Source organism: Saccostrea cucullata, unplaced genomic scaffold (assembly GCF_032062105.1).
Source record: "Saccostrea cucullata isolate Sc308-1 unplaced genomic scaffold, CSIRO_AGI_Scuc_v1 ctg3388, whole genome shotgun sequence".
Classification (NCBI taxonomy): domain Eukaryota; kingdom Metazoa; phylum Mollusca; class Bivalvia; order Ostreida; family Ostreidae; genus Saccostrea; species Saccostrea cuccullata.
In genome coordinates, this window is record NW_026932989.1 from 34,437 (window position 1) to 55,055 (window position 20,619).

At 34.2% G+C, this 20,619-nt stretch overlaps 2 protein-coding genes across 2 annotated transcripts; one reads left to right on the forward strand and one right to left on the reverse strand.

The window, feature by feature from the left end:
- Positions 1–2,191: 2,191 nt before the first annotated feature.
- LOC134236806 (leucine-rich repeat-containing protein 74A-like) lies at positions 2,192–9,974 on the reverse strand. Its single transcript, XM_062718944.1, has 13 exons — positions 9,963–9,974; positions 7,893–8,295; positions 6,940–7,133; positions 6,637–6,744; positions 5,877–5,982; positions 5,478–5,527; positions 5,214–5,295; positions 4,934–5,019; positions 4,477–4,671; positions 3,988–4,083; positions 3,493–3,756; positions 3,214–3,299; positions 2,192–2,385 (listed from the first exon to the last, which is right to left on the reverse strand). Exons 1-13 carry the CDS (start codon positions 9,972–9,974, stop codon positions 2,247–2,249), a joined length of 1,821 nt encoding a protein of 606 aa, XP_062574928.1. The 3' UTR covers positions 2,192–2,246.
- A 5,592-nt stretch (positions 9,975–15,566) lies between these two features.
- Positions 15,567–20,566, forward strand: LOC134236803 (ribonucleoside-diphosphate reductase large subunit-like; the record flags this gene model as incomplete). Its single annotated transcript, XM_062718942.1, has 6 exons — positions 15,567–15,708; positions 16,318–16,406; positions 18,286–18,463; positions 19,031–19,131; positions 19,297–19,473; positions 20,333–20,566. Coding segments are annotated over exons 1-6 (798 nt in total), but the record flags the coding sequence as incomplete, so codon positions are not given.
- Positions 20,567–20,619: the final 53 nt, after the last annotated feature.

The window sequence follows — 20,619 nt, forward strand, 5'->3', positions numbered from 1 at the left end:
ATAACCAGAAAGTGGATCATTCAACAGATGAAAAGAAAATATGCCTTTGAGGGAAATTATGTCAAATGCATGAATTGAATATTTAAATTTCACGTAATTTTTGTTTCACCAACGTTTACAATATGTGAAAAAAATGTTCAAAACATGTGTTTAACCATGGTTTGACACATTTTTGTATGGTATTCATACATTTACTGTATGAGCAGTGCAAATAATAAACCCATTAAACATGTTATGAGAAACATATGTTACACACACGTTGCACGTACGTTATTCATATGTGAAAAATATGAATAACATACGTGTGCAATATATGTGTAACATATGGTGGGCAATACGTACGTTTAACATATGTGACACACATGATATTCACCCGTGTGAAAACGTATGTATAACATACGTGGTATCTTTTTCATGGAAAACGCACGTGAAGTCACGTACGTGTCACATATGTTTAACATACGTGAAACGTACGTGGCACAATTAGCTGTGTAGTTACATGTTAGGCTACTACTTTCACACTGAATTATCTACTAATGTTCTGTTTACCCAACAAATGGCAAAGAGAATACAGCAGGTGTGATCAGTCGACAGGGGATGCTTACTTCTCCATGGCACCTGATTGATTGACAAAATATGTATGAGACTCTCGTGATCAACATCTTTTGAGATAATATAAATCTAGAGTAAAAGACATGACAGAAAACATAACCAAATTATAAATCTTTTCAATGGGGGTCCGAAGTAAACACGATTTCAACCCGTGAGTTTTAAGTAACCTTGATCGTTAAACACCCAATTTTATGTTAACGCCCCCAAAGTCTACCTGATTCAAGATCAATAGTTTACCGCCTGTCAATCATTAAAAAAACAATAGCTTCTGGTTTGATTGACGGGTCAGCTACCTGTGCTTCATGATAATCTGAGTTTGCATGTTTTGAAAACAATTACCTGGTCACGCGTCAAACACTTTCATGTACCCGCATAGTATACACGCGGATTAGAAAACTCCAATATGTTTGAATTTTATTTCAAAAAATAATTGAAAGTAGATTATTTAAACATTGACATAATAAAATATTTCTTTTCTATCTTCACTGCTGTTTGTTACTTGTAAGTGCTATATCGTCCACGTTTATCTGTAGACCGCGTCCACAGAAACCGGCTCTATTTGCCGTAATTAGAAGTCCGACGAATTAAATTATATTTTTAAGAAATGGGATATAAGAAAAATATTCAGCACTAATAAACGGCATAGCATAGTTATTAAAAGATGTTTTATTTTGTATTATGGCTACAATCCGCACGGTGTTGTACAGAAATTGATGTCAGAATTAATGCTCGAATTTCCTCTAGCGTCTGTATATATACGTAATGAAAATGTGAAGATAATTAATAGTGATCGATTCTGAAAAGAAATCTTTCTAACAATAAAATTTTGTTAACACACGAAGAATCAAAAATATGGAATATTTTGGACAACATTGTTGGCCATAAAAAGAGACATTTCGATCGCGGTAAATGCATGTTCACATGCACGACGAATAGGTGGATCAATAATTTTTTATTTCAATAGTCAGACTTTTTTTAATCAAGTGATTTCTTTCATTGAAGATTAAAAAAGATAATATTATTGATATGTAGTTTTTACTGGTTAATTTTTCTTTTATGTAAGGAAAAAATTTTCTAAAAACGATATACTTGTATCTTATTATTTTTTTTTCCTTCAAAACATTACCATGATTTCGATGAATGCGTTTAGTTTACAAATAAATTCCATATTAAAATAATTATTTTACGTAGTTTTACTCAAAACCAGACACAAAACACGTAATATTGACCCTGATTACCAAACACAGACTTCCTGTGTAATGCTACGTATACACAGATTTTTGACATCTTGGGTATTGGGGGTCTCCAGGTAAATAACACCACTGTTACTTTGACCACTCCCCCTCCTCAGGTAACCGTACGGTAAAAAAATTGGGTCTTTAAGGCATGACACGGATGAAGGTCATAGCATGTGTACCTATGTCGCTGACATCAATAAATACCTAGATATACGAGTTTTGCCTTTATTGTGACCTTAGCTCAAGGTTATCAGAGTCAGTTTACCCCAAATCGAGGCATACAAAAATTCCTGAAATAACAGAAATTTTTTTATTCTTTTATTTGAAAGACACAAGGTGAACAATAAATTAATGAGGTATAGATACAGATGACGTCATGTCGATGTCCGCGGCCTACTACGTTTTTTCCGACATTGAATTGAGAATGATTTTGTCTATTCCCTGGAGCTTCTGTTTCTCCTTTCTTGCTGCCTTCTCTCTCTCCTGTTTTCTTCTCATTCTTCTTCTGAAATCTCTCTCTCCAATTAGCAACTCTCTGTAAAATGTTAAAATAGACTCAAACATCGTCCTTTTTCATTTCAGAATTACGATAAAATGCTAATTAATAGTTACATCAAAGGAAATACCGCAAAATAAACAAAACTAATCTGTTCAAACATTTTCTGAAAAATAAATACCTTGCTTACTTTATGATAGATTTCGTTAATTTACAAAAATATATATGAACTCTGCAATAGAACTGTAAATTAATCTAATTGCATGGTTTTATTGATAAAAGGAGACATTTCTTTTACAGGATGGAAGCATCATATTGCTGATTTAAAACATCCGCTAGTATCTAACAACTACTCGCAGACAGAGGAAAATATCTAGTAACTTTAAACAGACAAAGTTATATATATTACCAGTTATAGTATGAAAATAACAATAGACTTAAAGAGTATAATAAAATTAACGAAAAAAGTTTTACATAAATGTACTTGCAGTCAAACAATTTAAACAAGTTTTCTTTCAAGCTAATAAAGAATTATAATATACCAACACTCAAACAATTAACGCAACGTATACAAACCGAAACAATAAATCAGCTAAAACAAAACAGTAAAGCCATATCTAGCCGGTATATCTAGCCACATCAAAATATCTTTGTTCCGAATAAAGCATGAAAACATAGCAATCAATGAAGCTACTCGAACGCTCTCAATACAACAACATTCTTACCATTCAAAAGCTTCTCCAGTTTTCTTTAAATTCAGCAAAAAATAAATTTATTCAGTCATTTTTAAAAATCATAACTTCAGGAAAAATGTACATTGTGATAAATCACGTGACTAGTAATAAGGATCACGTGACCAGTACTCACGAGAAGTCGACCTCGCCATCTCCATCCATGTCAAGTTTGTCCAACATTACATCCAGCTGGTGCTCTGTCAGGGGAACCTCCGCCACCTATAATTAGAAACAACAACTATAAATTGCAGCAACACCTAATTATAGAAACAACATCTATAAATAGAAATAGCACTTAAAAATAGAAGCAACAGGAAATAGATGGAGTGTTTATTTTATGGACGTTTAAGCGAGGATCGATAGAGTGCTCCCCCCCCTCCCCCGGCTAGAGACATCCTCCACTGGCGCTTACCATCATCCCGCGTTTGAACTCCTCCCTGCTGACGCTCATATCCCCGTCTTTGTCTAACCACTTCATCAGATCTATCACGCGGTAGTTGTGTTCGTGCATGTACCTGTACAACTCGTACACCGCGTCCAAATTCCCGTCTATCCCGGTCCCCTTCCTCCCACGCGCGTTTTCACGCTTGATCACTTGTCCGTGAAGGACATTTAATGACCTTGTGGACTGAACATCATCCAGCTGTGCCAGGAAATCTTCGTCCACTTCATTATTCTACATACAGAAAAAGAAAAAAAGCAAAACCTCGTAGCCTAATTACGACACGTCACAGAAACATTCTTGTTTATGAATAGTGCTTCGCTATATCTGTATTGTACTGTACACGTAGTTTATTAAAACAAAACCAGTGACATCTACTGAATTTCCTTCTATACACGATATAAATGAAATACCAGTCCCAATTTTAGATGAAAACAGTTGTGAGTTGATTGAGGAGATACTCACCCCGAGGTCTAACAGAGTGACCCGGCAGGAATCAGACTGAGCAATGCAAGACAAAATGATAATGGCAAGTTCTGGCGTTATAGAGTTTCCTCCCATCTGCAAAAGAAAATCACGTTCATTTTTGTTCAACTAATGAACATGATGAATGAGGGATTTTATGTTGAGCATTAGCAAAAGAAATGGATCCCATATTTTGAAATTGAAACCAGATGAAATCCTTTATAAATACAATTCAGCTTTTGAGAACGCAACTATTATTTTTTTTACTCTACCACCCCCTTCCCATGATATAATTCTTCAATTTCCATTCTAATGACGTACTCTATTCCTCCTTCTCTTGCCCTAAGAATTTCATGAACATTACTCTCTTTGCTCCCCTCCCCCCCTCATGACGTACCCTATCTATCCCCTCGTTCTCTTACCCTCAGGATTTTCAGACCGTCACTCTCTTTGAACCCCCTGACGTACCCTATCCCCTCATTCTCTTACCCTCAGGATTTCCAGACCGTCACTCTCCTTGACCCCCTGCATCAGGTACCCTATCCCCTCCTTCTCCAGTCTGTTGTGGGAAATATCTAGTTCCTTCAGGGTCGTGTTTTCCTTCAGAGATTTACACATCACTATAGCGTCGTTCTTAGAGAAACCATTCCACGCAAGATCAAGCTTTCTAAGACCTATATTTTTCTGAAAAGAAAAATTAAATCTGTATCTAATTCATGACCCCTGAAAATTGTATTTCAAAAACATATGCATGCAATGTTTATTATCGGTGTAATAAAAATACAGTTCAACCTCAATATATCGATCTCGGTTAGGCAAGGTGCTCGAATTACCATTTATTAATAATTTATTAGACTGGCGTTCTCATATTTGTCAATCAATGTTTTGTTGTTTAGTTTTGATTGTACAATATGCCACATGCCGTATAATAGCTGACTGATTGTACCTGTAGACTAGCTGCGATAGAGAGGGATCCCTTCCCCCTCAAGTGATTCCAACTAAGGTCGAGGATTCTTACAGTATCGTTATTTGCTGAAAATTAAAAAAAATGGAGGAAAAAGTATTTATCAATAGGCTGTGATTTAAAACCCATTCTAAATCTCTCATGACTCACAATTGGTTAAAAAAGGATTTTTTTTTGTTTTACGATAATGATTAATAATATTGCCACCAAAAATGGAGTTGTATTTCGTTATGACATAATTATTTTCCTCAGTCAGTCTTACTTATTGCTTGTGCTAGGATGTATCCCCCTTGCTCACTGAATCCGTTGTGGCTTAATATTAGTTCTCTAAGTGTTGTATTATTCTGTGTAAAATAAAGATCTCGATAGAATATGATAAAGAATTGATTGTATGATAAAATCTTTTAAAGTAAAATTTAAGAGATAGCAGCTATTTTATCCTCCAAAAAGGTAAGATTTTTAGCTGTAACTGATTTTTACTATTTATCATAAAAAAAGATTAGGTGTCATAGAAAATAATTAGTACCTTTAAAATATCGGCTATAAGATACGCATCACTATCGACTAGATTACTTCCTGGAAAAGAAGAAACGTTTTCATTTCCTTCCTACTTTATCATTATATCAAGCACTGTATATAACACGCACCTGATAAGTCCAGGACCAGATAAACTGATTATTTTAATATTATATAGAGCACCTTTGGATATCGCGCACCTGCCATATCCAGGGATATATAAATTGATTATTTTATTATGATATCGAGCACCTGAGGATAACACGCACCTGATCTATCCAAGGACTGGATAAACTAATTATTTTATTATAAAATCGAGCACCTGTGGATAACACGCACCTGCTATATCCAGGGACTGGATAAACTGATTACTTTATTGTTATATCGAGCACCTGTGGATAGCACGCACCTGATATGTCCAGGGACTGGATAAACTGATTATTTTTCATCAATTGAGATATTGCACGTGCCCCATTTGTCCCTATACAGTTCTCCGAGAGCCATGAGTAGATATTCTGCAAAATACTAGTGAACACATCATTCAATTTCACTGCATTTTATTTAATTTGAGTTTTGCTATAAAATATGCCATTATGGAATAGGTACTTAGTATGTTGTTGTTAGATGACTTAATTTTGCGAGGTTATTTAGTATATGATAGAAGGAATATGGACTAAGAGTAACAAAATACAGTCATGTAACAATAATTAACAATGGTTTAAAAATATACCATCGGAGTTTTATCAAAGTAAATCAAAGTTTTTATCATATCAAATAAAACGTTTTTACTATGGAAAAAATAATTACTTGTATATTGTATATACTCAAAAAAGATCTATCCTTATGTTCTTAGTAAATTGAAGAATAAAAGCATATACTATCGTTGACTGTAGTAAACTATCAATAGTGAATTTTTGTTAAGGTGTCTACAAATCCAAAATCGGATCTAGGGGGATTGGGGAAGATCCCTTTTCCCTTGAATTTTCAAAGTTATTTAATTCCTAGGAAAATGACATGGAACACTCCCCATTACACATTGTCCCTTCTTAAATTGTAAAGGTAATCATGTACTTGTAGCTGTCAAGAAGGTTGACATTGCAAAGTGTCTTCTACCACTCCCTCCCGACAATTTAAAATAGTTTAACTCATAACTTGTTTAACTCACTCACCACATCTACGATGTTACTATTAACTTCTAACATTTCTGCTATAGCTTTAGCTCCCTCGGCCTCGATTCCGTCATCCTCTAAATCGAGGCTGGTTATAACGTCATTATTCTGAAATTATTCAATCAAAATTGGTAACAACTTTTTTGGAAAAAAAGCTTCTTGTTAACCCACCTGCTACCTCACTCGATTCTTTAAATATCTTCTCTACTTCTTCAATACTTTGAATTTATACTTGATATATCTGTTAGATTTAAAGGTGTTCAAACGTGTTTAAAGTTTTTAATGAGAATGTAAACTACTCACAAGTAAAGCTATAGCGAGGGCCCGCGCCCCCAGGGGCCCTATACTGTGATTCCTCATCACCAGTCCTTTGTTTGACATCTGTTTACAGAGGTAGGTGACAGGCGTGATCCCCAGTAGGCTACACGAGTCCAGGTAAGTCTGTAGGCGCGCCTTAGGCTTCACGTCTACTTCCTCCACCTTAGGTTCCGGTTCCACTGCAAATCACACACGTGTTCGATTGAAAAAAAAAAAGAAAAATATGGAAGTGGTATTTTCGTCCTGAATATTACTTTTAATACTGTTGCCAATAATTCAAATGTATGGTTTGGTAAACATTAAGAATAGCGCATTATTACTTGAAAATGATAATTCATCTGTTTAAAAATTAGTCAAAAAATTAGCTTTTGGTGCTCCATACACAGAAAGGTGAGGGCCAGTATATGTTGCGTTATTAAAATTTCTTCTCGTAATGGAATTAAATTTTGAAAATATAATTCAATAATATATGGTTTGGTAAACATTAAAAATAGCGCATTATTACTTGGAAATGATAATTTAATTCGTTTTAACTTCAAACTCTTCGTATCAATAATTTAAAAAGTCTTTTGATTATTGATTCAAAGCGGACTATTTCCTTGTAATTTTACACTAAATAGTTAATAAGAATACCAACTTCTAATCTGACCATTTCTGAAAATTAATTTTAAATTGTTTCTTCTCTGCTTTTTTTTAAATTGAAGTCACTATAGTCCTACTTTGAACAAAGTTTCTTTACAATTATTTCAAAGAACCTTTCATTATAAGTTTATATGTTCTTTAAAAAGTGTTATTAAATGAAAAAAGCCCTTACTTGGTCTTTGCTCAACTTAGAAGACACATGGCCCTACATTTAATTTATAATTTCAAATTTCTTCAGCCTTACAAATTAAACTGGTCGTTTTGTTACAAGATATAGAAAACATAGCAAACATTACCATCAGCCATGATGTCATATCCGGTAAAAGTAAACTCTCTGATTGGCTGAAGCTTGGAGAATTCCGTCGAGACACTCTCGCCATCCTGAGACCGCCGGGAATACGCAGTACTCCTTCCGGGAGCAGTTCCAGGTTTTTTGACATCAGCACTTAATTCGGACTGGGCTGGAGACTGAGGCTTACTTCCGGTTCCGATCGGGGATCCGGCCACCACAGATTCCCTACTGCTACATCTTTTGTCGTGGAGCTTCAGTGAGCTGGAACTCAGGTAAAGCGTGGCGGCTTTATTTCCGATCAGAACATTTTCCCCCTTTCCGGTGGAGATGAAGGCGGATTTACTACTGTCCTGCATTGTGGAGTCCGGATCTGATGAGATCAAGTCGACTCCGTGGTCTCCTGTCAGCTGAAAAGAATCCAATTTCATAATTATAAATGTGTCTGTTGTGTGTTATAATTAAATAAACGCCATGTGTCGAGATTTTTTATATTTGTTGAACACGTGGGTCCATGCTGTGCAGTTATTTAAATGAATGACTTTTTCACATTACTGTACGTCAATGAACATTTCTTATAAAAAGCTTGAATAAAGTTTTCATTAAGGATCAGGCAATCGCTTTAGGTTAATTATACAAGAGTCAGGAAAAAGAACTTCGAACAGTAAAGTACACTTAGACGGACTATAAGACGTCAAACGTTACGCTTAGTTACCCCAACTCAGAAACACCGTGTTTTTATTAGTAACACTAATAAGAAATTTAATCGATTTACAGTTTTTAAATCTTAACTAGTTTATTTAAAGGTATAAATGGAATATAATGTTTTTCGTGACACATACCGAGATCGGACATTGAATAAAAAATTGTGGGGTAATGAGAGAAGGATGTTAGGGGAAATGAAGGATTCAACAAAATGGGAGGATTTGGGAGAAAACGAAGAGGTGTTATAAATGGGGGAGGGGGGGGGGGGTAAGATGAAAGAGGAATAGAATAGTGGGAGTGAGAGAAGAAAGAAAGGGAACTGGAGAAATTTCATCCCTATATCCATGTTTATGCTAAAACATGTAATTCAAAGTTCTAAGACTGAGAGAGATGGGGCCGGAGAAAATCTCCTCCTCCCTCCCCAATCAAACGCACCGGACACTTAGAAATTTTAAAAGAGTTGCTTTTCAGATTCTTCATTCAGTAATTAAACCGTGTATCTAATTATACAAGGGGTTGGTAATAGGGACCTTCATTACATGAACCACACATATCTAAGGAGAAAATTTTCTTCGCGTGTAAGAAAAAAATACATCTCATTTACAAATGCCTGAATAAAAATAATTTACATGTATACATTAACACTGAGTCTGGACTCGTATACATATGAGTTAATTGAAGATGAGCATTTTAACTTTAACGTCAAACTTAAGATGAATCAACGCGGGTCATCTTATCGAAACTGGTTAAGTATAGTACCTTATATGTGTGTAATGAAAAAGGTCACGGTGACTCGAACATACAGGAACATTTTATTTGAACACAAATAAATGAACTTGTGAATGGTTAATATGGATTATATAAGCAAGTGCCAGGGTTAAGTTTAGCACTATATATTGCATGACACGATGTAATTTGTCTTTTCTATAACTGGTTAGTAGTTTCACATTTACGGGAGGTTTTAAATATTGTAGGGTTCTTTATTTCATTGGGTTATATGAAGTTTAGGGAGATAAATATCATCAACGTCATTAAAAACTTAATTATAGAAAATATACAATGTGTCTTCCGTATACCGAATAACCTAAATCTGAATTGATTCAGTTGCATACATTTTATAAAGACCTAAAAAAAAAAACTGTTGTCATTACTCTCTGATTATACTTATGAGGGGATCTTGTTTCTTGTAAACTCACGTGAATTTTTCTGGGGACGCGCGATGAATATATTAAGGCTGATAAAAAAAAATAAAATTAAGAAACTTTTGACTTATCTTATTGCATATTTTGACGGATGAACTTCATGCGATATCGAACGGTAAGTACATAATAATTATATACAGAAATAAAAACAAAGAAGTAAAATCTCTAACCTTATTCCCCATGATGGCGCTGTGTATTTATTTGTCGCTGAGTCTTCACATGCAATATCATTTATGTACACATTTAAGTGGGTAAGTTTATGGCTTGTTGTAGCTATCGATGACATGATTACCTGCCTTTTAATTTTACCCGATTCCTCTTTGAATGGACATTAGATAATGCGGACGATTTCTCAAATGACTTTTAAATGAAGAGCCCACACCCCGAGACCTAGATTGTCAATATGTCGTGGGAAATAGGAAATAGAGAGGGGGGGGGGGATAAATACCTGGGCAATATATACTTTTATAACAACTGCATTCTTTTAACATTAGTTCATTATTTTTTTTTCCTTTTTAGCACAAACATGTATAACATGTACATATGCAGTGAAACCAGAGATTTGAGATTTTACTTCCTTTTTAACTCAGTTTATAACCGTTAGCTTCTCAGTATGTATAAAACTCACGGAGAATGAAATTCAATTCGCTATAAGTGTCAAATCATTATGTGTTCGCTACAAGTGTGATTTACTGTAAATGCATAAATCAATAATTTCGAAACTTTTTTATAGTCTTACTTGACTGATTTTAGTATGGTCCATCATCTGATGGACAGTGTGATACACCCCCCCCCAACACACACAAACCTTCTTGTACCTCATCAAAAATTTAATTGTTATGTATATACATGTATATGTTATCTTCTCAATTCTGGTGATATTAATATTAGCAAAATTTACAAAGCAAAGACCAAGAACTCGGCTGAAGTTAAAATAAACAAAAAAAAAAAAAAAAAAAAAAAAATAGGGGTGAATGTTTTCTCAGTATAACTTTATGAATATTTTGGATTACTTAACTAATGTTATAAACCAAAATTAATATAATTATACTCACAGGCGTTTTGGAGGAATTAGATTTTTAGAATGACGATAACTGTTTTTATTTGGCAAGCCTTGGTATCACTGTATAAAAATCATTTAACAGTGTCTGTTACACAAAGTGTCTTATATACTATTTTAAGTGAGATAGATATATAACTTCGTATTTTCAAAACATCCGTAATTAATTCGCATCTGTAATTACTATGAATTTTGTAGATATATTACAGGGAAAATTACTAGTATATGAATTTGTCAAAAGTTCTGTTCGCCTTCTTCCAATGTGTTTCTGGTTCTTAAAAAGATCGTAAAAAAATGACATACCTGCTACTGAAATCCTTTACAGAAATTCTCTTTTGAAGTCACTCCATTTATTTTGTGTAAGCAAATGCCAGACACCGTCTTTATAATAATAAATCACATCTTTGATTCGAAAGTTTTTTAAAGATAAAATCGATAAAACGCCATTGTTTTAAGAAGACCTTTGTTTTAAATTCCTCCGGTGTGTTCTGTGTCTTTTCTTTGTCAGTGTGCTCTAACATTGAATCAAGAGAAATTTTTCTTGTATTTCGTGTAAGTTGGATGTTAGTAATTTCTCGCCGTTGATTGTATACGTTATATTGTTACAAAGTTTGAGCTCTACGCCAGTGTACATGGACTGACCAATTAAGACTCGTATTGGTTCCCAAGAAATGATGCCTAATTAAAAGCGACAAAAAGCCAGCGGAATGAGCCATCTATTGGTTTAAGCTTTAAACTTCGTAAATCTCCCATATTGATTGATGTTAATTATTGACAATTATTTCTTAAATGCGTAAAATATTTCAGTTAAATTGCTCTGACTATTTATCGCTTTTATTTTCATGTGGGAATTAAAGGACATATGAGAAAAGGAAATTATTGAAAAAATGTAGACATCATAAATCTCATATATTATCAAAGAATTGATAAATATTGTGTTTCAAAATTAATAAGGGGTCTTTCGCAAAACTTACCTAATATCAGTGTTAAGGATCCAGAAACCGAGATAATTAATTTCCTCACAGCTGACTCAATTATTGTTTTGTTTTCGGTCTGATAATTAATCTATCAGCTATAAGGGGGTGTTGTTTATTATACATGTATTTTGCATCATAAAAAAATCACAATTTTTATCTCGCTCTGCGTTATCATTTCATATCATCAACATTGCATATCATCGGTATCTTCGATCTCGACTCAGAACAAAAATCTATAACGCCGGATAACAGGAGATGACAGATACATACGGATTATATATGAATTTTGACAGCCTATCTTAAATCTGCTGTAACTTGTTAAAAAAGTTGGGGAACAATTTTTATCTCTGTTTCTTATTATTATTATTATTATTATTATTATTATTATTCCTGGGAAAATTTTGTCCTCGAGTGATCTTGTAAACTATACATCCGACTAAGGTAAAATGTTTTTAGGGTCAGTAGACATGTTAAGAAAGGTCATAACGCGCGCACGTGCTTGCAAGAGCGCGCACGTGCAACACGAGAAATGACCAATATATTGGATATTACTGTAACTTTTCTTTTTTTGGAAGAATTTTTTTGAAACTCATAATATAAGGATACATTAGTAGTATAGACAAGATGGCATGGTCAAAATAGCAAGATCTCACGCGCATGCACGTGCGCTTCGCTCTGATTGGCTGAAACTAAAATCTCAATATCTTTCTTGTTTCTTGTCATAATCTTTTGAAATTTTGAACATAGTCCTACATTATAAAGATCTACAGCATGATATATAAAAAATTCCATGAAAGCATGCGCATGCGCGCGTGCTGCAATCTGATTGGCTGAAACTTTAAATGGCTATATCTTCTTTGTTTTTTACGAAATGCATTGAAATTTGAAACATAGTCATGCATTGGGACACACATATGATATAAGAAAAAATCATGAAATCACGCGCATGCACGTGTGCTGCAATCTGAATGGCTGAAACTTTATATGGCTATATCTCCTTTGTTTTTTGACGAAATGTTTGGAATTTTAAAATATAGTCATTCATTTAGATACCCTTCAATACGATAAAGATAAAAAATAATGAAATCACACGCATGTATGTGTGCTGCAATCTGATTGGCTGAAAATTCAAATGGCTATAACTCCTTTGTTTTTCAACGAAACAGGATGGGATTTAGAACATAGATAAATATAAGGGACTCCTAAAAGAAGGTGTAGTCATTATGCACGTACTTGCACGTGCGTTTAAAATTAAAAATACATTCGAATGAGTGTATTTTTTAATACTTATGGATTAAATGCTTTGATATTAAGTATATTAAAATTTTAGATAGTGTAGACAAGATAATATGGTGTACGCAAATGAAAATTGCAATGCCTATTTTTAAATATATTTTGTATTTTTCTGGAAGACTAAATTCCATAAAGTATTTCTTATTTAATAGAGATTACAGGGAATATGGCACCAAAAGGGAGGTGGGGAGAGTTTGGGGAACATCTGTAACGGTCCCCGTTACAATTAGCACTAGTTTTGTTTAAAGTTTAGATTGGCATTGTTGATATTTTGAGAATTAAAAACTTGAAGTACTGTCAAGATTTTTTAACTCAAAATCAAACTTGCTACATGGCTTTAAAAGCGTAACACACATAGTAAAGTTCACAAAAGCCATTCAGCTTTATTATTCATTGTATATCTCCGTGCTCAAATAAATGGACTTTTAGACCTAAGCTAAATAAAGTTTGTTATGTTACTTATATCAAAGGAGTTTGGTAAGGAGGGATTTGCCAATAGGAAATATTTGTTTACTCTCGAAAGTATTGTCACTTGTATGTACTCCCAATCATTAATTCAGGGTTGTTCATTTAAATAAACTCGAAGCATTACCCAAAGGTTAAAGAAATTAGGAATTCAAAACTAGTTGCACCAAACTATTCTTTTTAACTAAAACAATCTAAATGTTAGATGTGGGAAAAGCCTCTTAAAAAGAATTCATTTTCTTCTATTACCACAAATATAATATGTGCTTACGTTATTATGTTATTTAGAATATGCTCGTATTCAGCGTATTCAGTAGAAGTTAAAGCTTTGTAAAAAGGAAACTTCATTTATTTTTTTTTATAAGTCTTTATGAAATCAGTAAGAGCACGTACAATGAATCAAGAGGTGGATGGGGATTGGGGTATGGTGTTACTAAAATGTTTTAATGCTGATGCTAATTCATTTATCCCCCAAACCCAACACACTTTATTTATTGAAAAGTGCATGATGCTAGGCGCCTGAAACATGCGTGAAAAACTATAAATATTATAATAATTATATGCATGTATCTTTGAATACGCTAGAATGTTTTTTTTTTCCTTTTTGGATTTTGTGAATAATTTATGGACGCAAATTACACGTAAGTAAATCTGATGAATTCGATAAGCAATTGAAAAATAATATTTTTTTTTTAGGAAATATGATTTAGCACGAGAGAGAGAGAGAGAGAGAGAGAGAGAGAGAGAGAGAGAGAGAGAGAGAGAGAGAGAGAGAGAGATTGTTGTACATTACCCGTCTTTTGGTGTTACAGTAAGTCCTTTATAGGTCTGTGTAAAATAAAAAAGATTAAACGTTTAAATCAAATCTCTGCCATTGGTCTATGGTGGCGAAATCTCGGAGAGTAAACATTCCCCTTGATACCTTTATTATGGTCCGCAAATGCTCTTAGCTTCTGTTTCTTTTTGAGTTCTGATATTTTTGTCGAAAGGATTTGGCGATTAGCAGTTTTGCAACCTGCATTTTGTAATTAATGACACATATAGATTAAAGAACGGGTGTAGACAGACCCTTTCTTTTTCTTTAGAAGGATTAAAGTCACTTAAAACACCACAGTGGGATATCATTAAACGGTAAAACATTCATAGTGAAAGCTAATAAAATGTACACGTGTATTTAAGTTTATTATTGGATAGAGGGGGGGGTTTGCAATGTGGTGTTCTCAGACGGCATGTATGTTCCCATTTTTTGAAAATAATAAAAATAGAAAAATAGCATCGGGAAAATGCATGGATGTCAAAAGAAAGACAGCATAATTATGTAACAATGAACCATTTTTCCTTGATCCACCACTTATTTTCTCTACAGTTATGAATATGTTGGATCTATAGCGATGCTTCATGCCTCCAGAGACATTTATAAATGTATGTACATGTATGTTTCTAGAAATTAAATTGTATATTTTTATGCTCACTCTTACGTTTGCCTTTCTTTAAAAAAGAAAACTTGAAGAGGCTTAGCTGAAGTGTTAAAATAGAAGAAATTATATCTGAAAAATAAATAAAGAAAGAAAATGAATAAAGAAATAAATAAAATAAATAACAGGAAAAAGATGAAAGATTCTCCAAAATGCCAGAATATGCATAAATACGTGAGAGGAGGGCTTAATTTACATACAAGTGTATTTAGGATCCAATCCCTTTTGCCAAAAAGCAAGTGGGGGAATTATTTTTTTTTAAATTAAGATTTTTAGGAACCTGCTTAATTTGATATTACAGGCGCGGATCTATGTTTCTAGGGGACCCGCCCTCTAAATCCGCGCCTGTAATGCGCTTGAATTTCGAAGAAAAAGTTGACTTGAGGGTTTTATCAGTTAATCATTCCTCTAATTCAATTTTTTTTTATGTGAAAATGGCAAGAATTGAATAGATGTTAAGTAGATATTTGTAAAACTAGTCCAAAATCTAGATCGGGATCGAGAATCAAAGCGGAAAAGAAAAGTTCGCGCCAAATCACGTGACAAGATACGCGGGAGATTGAACTTCAGAGAAGAAAGACGGACATTGTTTACTCGCTGCACAGGAATCAAGAGAGATCTGTAAAGATGTACGTCCTGAAAAGAGGTATGATGGCAGTTTTAATCACTGTTGATGAGTAAATTACCCATTTTAGTGAAAAATACATTTAATTTTTGTTCTGCAAAAAAAATTGTAGATCAACATAAAACAGAGTAGGCCTATGGCCTAATGGGGAAAGCGGCCCGTGTATAGACTTTGCTATATGCAAAAAAAATGTTCGAAATTATTTTTTAAGGACAGACGAGACGTTCCTTAATGATAGATAAATTTTTCTAAGAGTTTGTCAATTAAAGTATTGCTACTACAACATGTTTACTCACAAAAAATTGAGGTACCTTACCAGGCATTTCTGAAAAATGAATTGTGTTAAATTATTTTCCAATTTCAAATGTTTAAGTGTTTGGATTTTTTAAAAACGTTTAGAAACTGATTTAGAAAACAGAATGTTATTTAAATTTTGAATATTTTTCATACATTGCGAAGAAATACAAAACAGATTTTGAGGAACGTCTGACCTTAAAACGTTTACATTATAATTATTTTGAAATTTGGTTTTAGATCCATCACAATAATACTGTTTTCCTCTTTTGAAGACTTTATCTATAGACAAACACTGTAGTCACGTTTGTGTTATTTTTGTGTTGTTTGTTGTAGATGGGAGACAGGAGAAGGTCATGTTTGACAAGATCACCTCCAGGATACAGAAGTTGTGTTATGGCCTCCATCCAGACTTTGTGGACCCTGTAGGTTCCAGTATTTTTTCTTTGCTTGGTGCATTGCTTTTTTTAATATATTCGATCGATGCATACTACTTATGCAAGATATATTACTGTATTCAGCGGCAGCTCACACAAATTGGTCCGACCAAAATAGTTCCATCATGATAAGTAGATACAACATTATTGTTCATGATAAGAGTAAAGTTGTGTATGTCATACGTTAAATAAATAAAAAATAACGTCAAAATATTATTAGAAAGTCACTTTCCCCCGAAATGCAAATAAAAAATATCAATATTCCTACGCTCGCTCCCTCCTCAGCCTTTTTTTTTTCTTACATATGTTTGATAACAGAGAATAATAATTAGGTCATTCTTCGATTCATATCTTTTCACCGATGAATTAATAATACTATATCAACAATTGTATTAAGTACATGTTTATAGTCCGTTAATTATCATACAATTTGTTCTTGAAGAAAAAAATAATCATTCTGTGTGTGTGTATTATTAAATGACGGAATTTTCAATCCCTGGCCTGCTCGTGTGTACACTGTAAACTGTAGGGTATGTGTGGCAAAACGAGAACTGGGTTGGAGATTCGGGTTCGTGTTGAAGTTCAGCATACCATGTTATATAGAACTTGAATAATGTAAGTAATTTCTGCGACAAATACATTAGGCCTAGTATATTTCAGTTATTTTAAAAAAAGGTTTTCCATGTTTTCAGTTTAGAATTTTCCGACCCGGTCCTGATTTTCCCAACCCGGCCATTTTAAACACAAGTTGTTGCAGATGCAAATGTTAGAACAAACTATATAAAGTTCAACAGGGATTGTATAATTTTTATTAATCAGAATTCATATTTATATGATCTAATTAAGAAAAGAAAAGTTTTGTGTGCCATCGTAACTTCTCGGCAAAACAAAACGTGTTTCTCCGAGCTCGCTGGATGCGTTTGACAGCTCCATCGCACGTGTGTAGACCAAGGCTAATGTTGGTCTTGCGGACACCGGTACATGTAGGCCTATGTGTACTGTTTGTTGGGAGACTGGGTGACCGTAATGCTATGGACTCACGAAATTTACAACAGTTCCATAATTAGACAGTGCAGTTTTTTTTTTATTAACGTCATTATAAACACTGTTAAACATATCAAATCTAACAGTCGAATATCTTTGGATATGGGGTAACCCATATCTATTCTTGTTCTTGCTCTGACAGGTTGAGACCACTCGGGATATAAATTTACAGTGCAAGAAATGAAAATTTTATTTTGCAATAAATATAAATCTTACTAAGGAATAACTTTTGGTTAACAAGTTTTTCTGTATGTCCATTGTTTAGGAGAATGATTCCTCGGAAGTTGCTTAACTTCTTGAGGATCAATCTATCAAACTGTAGGGTTGCAGAAAAACTTTCTTGCACTGTAAACATATATCCCATCTGGGATATTTCATCCCAAACAAGCTATTATATCCCATTTAGGCGATTGGTTCAAACCTGTCTGTCATCTTTACATATGCAGGGTTCTCAATGGTTATATTCAAAGTAATTGCTTCACCTGAAATATTCGAATATTTCTGGGACAGAGTCTTATCATGTCAGATGATGCATTACTGTACAACAAACTAATACTGTATTGATTTACACGCTTAATTTTTTGTTGCTTTACTGTGAAAAACATGCATCTTACAAGGTGTATGTGTGATTTTCAGAATGATTATTTTATAAATTAGGTATTAAATATATGTGATTGAAGCTTCACAATATAAATCTTGGTTAAATATCTTTGAAGGCCACTGACAGGTTGAATTTGATCTTCTCGATATAAATCTATATAATCTATATTATTTATAATAAATCTATATAATTACATAACTGTGTAACGGTTAATGTTTAAAGGCGGTGATCACACTGAAGGTGATCAATGGTCTGTATCCCGGGGTCACCACCGTGGAACTGGACAATCTCGCCGCTGAGACAGCCGCCACGATGACCACCAAACATCCAGATTATGCAATCCTCGCCGCCAGAATCGCGGTGTCCAACCTCCACAAAGAAACGAAGAAAGTCTTCAGTGGTAGGTGGCTAATGGTCATGTCTTCAAAAATGGTCGTCTTTTCATTGATGGTCATCTCTTACGGCTGCCATTAAAGCCATTTCTGAGAGAAAGGCTTTGAAATAAAGTTGGAAAAAAGTTAACTGTCTTGCATTGTAATGTTTAATGTTTAAACGCATCTGCATAATTTTAATACAAAATTAATATCCATCATCAATGTGTTCATGAGAGTTTAAATGAAGTCGTGAACAAAATCTGCCCTTGAGTTGATGATTTTTATATTGAATGTATTTTAATGCAGTAGATAAAGGCAAGTATAGGTATGCTACATGTTAATTAAAGAATAACTGTCTTATTGTTTGATTTCATGATGTGATCAATCGATTGGCTTGCGTGATAATTTGCATAAACGCTTTTTATGCATAAAACTATGACGCAAGCCAATCGATTGATCATCGCCATGAAATTGAACAATCTGACAGTTATTCATTATATTTACGTGCTCTTGATTCCACAATGAACCAGTACATTGATGCGGAATTTCGGTCGAAACCATTGGAAATGTAAATATTGAGGTTTATATTTCAGATGTCATGGATGATCTGTACAAGTGGATCAACCCTAAAACAAACCAACATTCTCCAATGATATCCGAGGCCATCCACAAAATCATTATGGACAATGCTGACGTAAGCCCTAATGGAAATTTTAAAAAGTAAAAAATAAAAAAAAAATGAATTTGAGGGAGAAAGATATAAATAAGAACTTTCAGAGTAATACCAATTTTTTTAAATTTTAATTTGAACTGTTAATTTTAATTTGAACTGTTTAATTTTACTTTTTCATGATTTCAGCGTTTGAACTCAGCATTGATCTACGATCGGGACTTCAACTACCAGTACTTCGGATTTAAAACTTTAGAGAGATCATATCTGCTTAGGATAAATGGGAAAGTGGCAGAAAGACCCCAGCATATGTTGATGAGGGTTGCCGTGGGAATTCACCATGAGGATATAGATAGTGCTATTGAGGTGAGTGAGGGTTGCCGTGGGAATATCACTATGACAGCTTGCAGTATTTTAAGGGTTATTCATGATCCCTGCCCCCCTGGGGCCTGAGGGGTGGGGCCAAAACCACTAAAATTAATGCAATCTTTAAAAATCTTCTTCTTTACTCCTGGGCATCAAGCAGTCAAACTGTTTGCATGATTGTAATCAGCAATGAGTCCTCTACCAAAATTGTGAAATTCATGGCCCTGGGATCAGAGGTTCTAGTGCTAGGGCGGGGCTAAATAAGTAGGTGGTGAAAATGCATTATTTCTTTGAAAATCTTCTTCTCTGCTCCTGGGTATTAAATAAACCAACTAAGTACATAGTTATGATGAGCAAGAGTGCCTCTACCAAAATTGTGAATTTTATGGCCCCAGGGTCAGGGGTTCTGGTGTTAGGGCGGGGCTCTATTGATTATATAGTGAAAATACATGAATTCTTTGAAAATCTTCTTCTCTGCTCCTGGGTATTAAATAAACTAACTAAGTATATAGTTATGATGAGCAAGAGTGCCTATACCAAAATTGTGAATTTTATGGCCCCAGGGTCAGGGGTTCTTGTTTTAGGGTGGGGCTCTAATGATTATATAGTGAAAATGCATGAATTCTTTGAACATCTTAGGCGACCATAATTTGATTTTTAGTTTTACGGATCCGCCGACTCTAAAAATTGGCATTTCAAAAAAAAAAAAAAATCCGGAATTTTTCATGCCGCTCGTCCGGAACCCGTGTTTTATAAAAGAAAATCACTAAAACGTTTGAATCTCGGTCAACACGTGCAGAAAATGTCAGAACATCGTAATCATCATCGTTGGATTGGTTTTATCGTTTTTAAAAACCAGAGGACAATTACCAACAGATTCATTCAATGCAAACCAACAGATACTGTAGGGGATATTGTGGCACAATGCGCTGGGTCCTCAGAATCGGAGGTCGAGGTGGTAGCGTTTTATGGGAGTCCGAATTGCCTCCAAGTACCCCAGCAGTTGACATCTATATTCAAGTTGATGGTGCTTGATAGTGCTATGCCAGCTGAAGTTATTTATGACATGAACTTTCGTTATGTGTATGTTCATGTTAGAGATAGAGTGCAAGGCCAGGAGGCTTCTTCAGAACGAAAATCAGCTTT

What these genes read in the sequence shown, in the direction of transcription:
- LOC134236806 (XM_062718944.1), bottom strand. An exon ending in AGTTCAAACGCGGGATGATG is followed by an intron (nt 3,300 to 3,492) that starts GTAAGCGCCAGT and finishes TTCTAATTATAG; the next exon opens with GTGGCGGAGGTTCCCCTGAC. An exon ending in GATGGCGAGGTCGACTTCTC is followed by an intron (nt 2,386 to 3,213) that starts GTGAGTACTGGT and finishes AACATTTTACAG; the next exon opens with AGAGTTGCTAATTGGAGAGA.